This window comes from Alexandromys fortis, unplaced genomic scaffold (assembly GCF_014885135.2).
Source record: "Alexandromys fortis isolate MF-2015 unplaced genomic scaffold, M_Fortis_MF-2015_v1.1 scaffold_143, whole genome shotgun sequence".
In the NCBI taxonomy this organism is placed as follows: domain Eukaryota; kingdom Metazoa; phylum Chordata; class Mammalia; order Rodentia; family Cricetidae; genus Alexandromys; species Alexandromys fortis.
This window is the reverse complement of record NW_026068044.1, coordinates 76,446-82,445: the sequence shown is the minus strand read 5'-3', so window position 1 is coordinate 82,445 and position 6,000 is coordinate 76,446. Positions and strand designations below refer to the sequence as shown.

The following is a 6,000-nucleotide window of genomic DNA, read 5'->3' as shown; positions in this document are numbered from 1 at the left end:
GGGGGGGAGAGGGGGGGGGGGGGGGGGGGGGGGGGGGGGGGGGGGGGGGTAGGAGGGAATGGTGGATATTTAAATCCCAGAATTCCTCTCTCCAACACTAACATGTATGTTAAAGTTTATATTTGAACAGATTAAAGCAAAAGATGATTGAATTAGAGGCAGAAGCTAAAAAAAAAAATAAGAACGATAACACTGAATGAAAACCTCTTCATCCTCCATTCCTACCCTAGTCCTCTTGTTCCTTGACTAGTTAGGAACCAAACTATCAGCTCCTCTAAGAAAAAGACTGAAAAATTAATCCTTGAGGAAACAGGGCTGCACCGCCCACCACAGAGACCCACCCTCCCAAGTCTGCATCCAAGTCACAATCAGATTCCTTGGGTCCACACTGATTCTCAAGGTGGACAAGTGCTTACCCAGCAGACAGGAAGCCATTGGTAGAAGATAGCAAATGCAAAGGCTTCCACTTGCTCTCCCAGGTCTGATGTTAAGATTAATCTTCAGATGATTTCCCACCACATCTTTGGTTATCAAGCTGTAAGTGTCTGCTCATTGTTGTGCAGGTCACAGACCTTCTGGTGTATATTCTACAGAGTGCTGGGTTGTGTGTGCCTAGGCATTCTATTTCACCTTTGTCCGCAGTTCCATGAGGGGGTTCTACCCTTCCCACTGTCACCTAACTCTGTAAGTTCGGGGTGTTTATTTCTTTGTCCATCACTTTTGGATTCTTTTGCTCTGTCAGCTCTTTACTGTACTTCAATGCCTTTCCACTGAATCCAGCTCTTCCTGGAGTTCATGTTTTGTTTTAAACATTCAGAGAACCATTAAAGTGATGGTAACCTCTAATCCATCATCTCCAACAAAATCATATGAAAGGCATCAACTGAATGGTTTGTATTCATTCAGCTATTAAAATACAACAACAAAAACCAAAGAGTAAGAAATTTCCTTCTGGTTTTGCAAACTTTGTTTTCTGGACTGGGAAATGGGATTTGGGCACAATTCTCTTTCCTGAACATCCAATACAGAAGAGGGAATAAGGAAACCTCAGAGATGAAAGTGGAAGAAAAATGAGAGAACAATTATAAAATTAAAGAAACAATCAACTAGGCATGGTAGTGTATACCTGAAATCCTAACACTCAGGAGGCAGATATGTAGGAGGATTGTCCCAAGTTCAAGACTCGCTTGATCTACATAGTGAGTTCCAGGTCAGCCAGGACCATATGACAAGACTGTTTCAATAATCCAAAAACAAACCCAAAAGGCAATGTCTTCCATGTTCAAACACAAGCTCAGTTATCTGGGTCTTGGGGATGGAACTGAGGTCCTTGGGTTTCCAAGGCAAGCAGTCTACTGCCTGAACTATCCTTAAGGCCTCAGCTGAAGTCCCTAAGCAAACAATAGCAACTAGCAGACAGCATGCCACACTTGAAAAAAGGAAATGGAATAAAACGCAATGACTTCAGCAGTAAATTCAAAATAAACTTCTGTGAAATAATTTGCACATGATATTGTAATTGCAGAGGATGGTTTGGAGCCAAATAAATCACCAGGAGTCATAAAATTCATTTAAAACGTTAATGCCAATGCTAACCCTATATAATTTACAGAAAAAGGGTAAATACTTAGCAAAAACACAAATACAAATAAATCCTTCAATTACCTTGCTTCAAGAACTGGCTGAATATCAGATGATAGCTGGGTTGTGTGACCGAATTCATCCTGTAACTCCAAAGGAATATTGAACGGAACTCCAACACGAAAAGGGGAATCCAGAAGACCAAATGAAAACTTCTCTGGCTTGCCCTCTTTACCAAACACAGAAGGGGAAAGTACTGAGAAATTTTATTGGGACATCATAAACAGACTCAGACATTTACTGGAAATGACAACTCCAATGAAGATAGCATTTTAAATCTGTGCAGAACTGGGAAGACGGCTCAGCAGTTAAAACACCCGCGCTGCTCTTGCAGCAGACCTAAGTCTGTTTCCAGCACTACTGTCAAGTGACTCAGTGCCTGTAGCTGCAGCTCCAGGATACCTGATGCCTTCTTCTGGCCTCTGTGGGCACTTGTACACATACCCACACACTGATATAAAATTAAAAGCAAAACTTAAAAAGTAATCTGTGTAGATTTAACTATTTCAACAACCAACACACGCAAATAAGTATAAAATTTTATCTCACAACATACGTAAACAAAAATTCAAGGGGTAGATATCAAAGTGTTTCTTTTACTTCCTTTTATTCTTATTACTATCATGGAAACAGTCTTACTATGTAGGCTGGGCACACCAGGCTGCCCTTAAACTTGTTGCGATCCTCCAATCTAACTGCCAAGGGATAGATTATAGGTGTGCACCAAATGCCAAAACTAAAATAGGTTCTAAGCTATCAAATTGTTAGAATGAAGAATGCTTATGCCCTTAATTTATTTTTATTTATTTATTTGGTTTATTGAGACAGGGTTTCTCTGTAGTTTTGGAACCTGTCCTGGAACTAGCTCTTGTAGACCAGGCTGGCCTCGATTCACAAAGATCTGGCTGCCTCTGCCTCCCGAGTGCTGGGATTAAAGGTGTGCGCCACCACTCCCCAGTTTTGCTTATGCCCTTAATTAAAAACTTCAAATTTCTCAAAATGGATTTGATGCGCTTACAACAAAGTATATACAGGAAAATTTATAACACAAGTAATAAGGAATTCAAAGGCAAGAAAAGAATTACCTATTCTCATAGTCTCATTTATTTACTGTGTATACATACAATTTCTTGTGTGCACATATTGACAAAGTATTAGGAACCAATTCGGCCATATATATGCTCTCTCTGAGCTTACACTCTACCTAGGAGCGTGATCTCTAATCTACTAATCTTGACTATTTCTTGGAATTTATGGAAATGAAACGTAAGAGTCCACCCTTAAACATGCCAAATCAGAAACTGTGAACAGTCATGCCTACTGACAGAGATATTCAGGAAGGAAGTTGCCTGAGCTACAGAGTAAGCTCAAGGCTCGCCTAGGTGTCTTACTGAGATCCTGTCTAAAAATAAAAATGACTGGGGCTATCCCTCTGGCAAGGGCTTGTCTACCATACATGAGGCCCTAGGTCCAATCCCTAGTAAAAGTAAACATACACTAAGACATTTTTGGAGGGACATTCAGCAGGCTGTGCTTGAATAAGTCCTTTGAGGTAGTTCACTTACAAACTCAAGTTGAGAAACACAAATTCAAACTGATAAACACTGTAAATGAACAAGCTTTAAGATTTTACTCCATTATGTATCTTTTACTGAATTATACAAAGCCCTGCCCCCACCCTGATTTAAAAGGTACCACCAGGAGATGGAATTATACATACAGTAAATTATACATTCACTCACCTTTAATAGAAAATTTTATTGCTTTAGAAGGTAGCGATCTTCCTGCATAGGTATCTGCATTACTTTCATTCAATACCACTTGTAATTTCAATGTATAATTACCCAGTTTCTGGATATTTTCTAGATAAATAAAGAAGAGATTAAATATCATATCGGCGTATACTGAATCATATATAATTTTCTTTCCCAAGGATATGCCTAGCCTGTTCTCAAATCAGTACACTCAAGCAGCTCTTCCTGGAGAAGTTCTACCAGAGGTGAAGTACCATGCATGGTGTGTACTGTTTACAGAGGTGATGGGGATCAAACCCAGGCCCTCAGCCATGGTAGGCAGGCACCGGAGGGGCTGGAAAGATGCTCAGCAGTGAGCACCACTTGTTGCTCTAACAGAAGGACCGGGTTTGGTTCACAGTCATCCATAACTTCAGTTTCAGGCATCTGATGCTGCCTTCTGATCTCCACTAGCACGAGGCAAGCACGCTGTGTACATATATATACTTGCAGGCAAAACACTCATACACATAAAATAAAAATTTGAAACTAAAATAAGTAAAAAAATAAAAATAATTGAAATTAAGAGTAGCTCACCCATTTTTTTAAACCAATAAGGCCATTTTCCTCCATGCTGACTGATGTGTGAAATGATTTCTTTGTTTCCACTTGAAGCTTGATAAAGGAAAATAGAAATACTGCCTTAGAAACTGAGTATAAAATGAAAATATGTGTTGCAACAGATCACATGCAGTTCCTTTTTTTTTTTTTTCTTCCCAAGACAGGATTTCTCTTGTAGCTTTGGAGCCTGTCCTGGAACTCACTCTGTAAACCAGGCTGTCCTCAAACTCACAGAGATGTACCTGCCTCTGCCTCCTGAGTGCTGGGGTTAAAGGCGTGCACCCCCACTGCCGGCAAATGCAGTTATTTATATTTGCTATACACATCATAAAACTGTTCTGAAGCTTCAAACTATTTAATACTAAGTATGCAAACGAGGAAAAACAGTGAAAGTTTATTTAGCTCATTGCAATGCTTTCACTTGGGGGGTAAAGTGATGGACTAGAAGGCAGTACCCCAAAAGTAAGATATACAGTCCAGAAGTAGCACAGGTGGATCATATGGCTTCTACTTTCAGCTTTTTAAAAAGCTTCCATACTTACTTTCATAGTATGTGTGCTAATTTATAATCCCAATAGTGAATAAGGGTTCCTTCTCCACATCCTCACCAGCATAAATGGTACTGGTTTTCTTGATAATAGCCACATTTTGCCATAATTTACATTTTGCTGGAAGCTAAGAGTGTTGAACACTTTAAAATAGTTATTGGCCAAAACCCCCTGTTGGCCTGCGAAGGCACCTGGATGCCCAAGAACATACTCCCTTAGACACACAGTTACATAAACAAAAGTGAAATACTTAAAAAATAATATAATTTTGGTTATCAGTATGCTGAAAATACCTTTTACTAGGTTGAGATATGTTCTTTCTATTTTGGGTTACTTCAGGGCTTTTTTAAAATCATAAAATGTTATTAGATTCTGTCAATAGCCTTTTGTGCATCTTTTGAAATTATCATCTAATTTCTACTTATATCGACTTATGTGATATATTAAATTAATATGTTGAACGATTTCATTACCACTGGATTAAAATCTACTTGATCACGATGGTCTTTTTATGTTTTCTTAAGTCTAGCCAAAAAAAAATTCTGCTGAGAATTTTTACATCTATGACCATTAGGGAGATAAGTCTATAATATTTTTCTGTTGGGTCTTTCCCCAGTTTGATATCAGGATAATATGGCTTCATAAAAACAATTTTGTAGTGTGCCTTTCTTTTCTGATACAGAGAGTAATTTGAGAAGCACTGATGTTACTACTTCTTTCAAAGTATGGCAAAATTCATCAGTGAATCCATCTGAGTCTGGAATTACCAATCTGAAATTATTTCTACGCTTTATTTTACTTTTTTAATGGCTTTTTGATCCCACCAAATAACTTTATTCACACAAACGTCCCTTAATTTACAAAGCTTCAGTCATTCATACGCATTAGGGGGTTCCATAGTGTTAAAGGAACTTAACTATAGTGTATTATACTAACCCAAGTAAGCCAAGTACAAAAAATGTTCCTGTAAAGTTGTTCACACATAGGTTCTTTATTACCAGCTTGGACTCTACCCTTTAAGTCAAGATTCAAGTTACAGGGTCAGGATAGTAGCACATCCCTTTAAATCCCACACTTAAAAAGGGAGAAATAGATGAACTTCTGTGAGGTAGCAAAACCTGGCCAGACACGGCTACACAGTTAAGGCTCTGACTCAAACAACAACAACAAAGATCCAAGCTGTACCTGAGTAGAAGTCCTGAACCACCCAACCCACTACAGCAAGTTAAATATCTCACTGCCAATGAGAAAAGTAACTAGAGGGACTGAATCAGGTCAAGGGTGAAGAACATGTGAAATTTGAAAACTTGTATCTAATACTAAAAGACACCTAGAGACATGGGATAAAACAAGAAGGGACTTGCCAAAGGAAAACAAAAACAAGAAACCAACTGTGTTAAACAGATCAAATTCCATACATTAAAACTCCGTCCCTCCCCTTCACTGAGCATCATTAC

The 6,000-nt window shown here is 38.8% G+C and overlaps 1 protein-coding gene across 2 annotated transcripts in view; it reads right to left on the bottom strand.

The window, feature by feature from the left end:
- Smchd1 (structural maintenance of chromosomes flexible hinge domain containing 1) overlaps positions 1 to 6,000 on the bottom strand; it is a 112,637-nt gene that overhangs the window by 55,179 nt on the left and 51,458 nt on the right. For both annotated transcript variants that reach the window (XM_050166206.1, XM_050166207.1), the window contains 3 exons: positions 3,972 to 4,049; positions 3,384 to 3,503; positions 1,666 to 1,810 (listed from right to left, as the gene is read on the bottom strand). In XM_050166206.1, the coding sequence (XP_050022163.1) occupies positions 1,666 to 1,810; positions 3,384 to 3,503; positions 3,972 to 4,049 (343 nt within the window). The remainder of the gene's footprint in view (positions 1 to 1,665; positions 1,811 to 3,383; positions 3,504 to 3,971; positions 4,050 to 6,000) is intronic.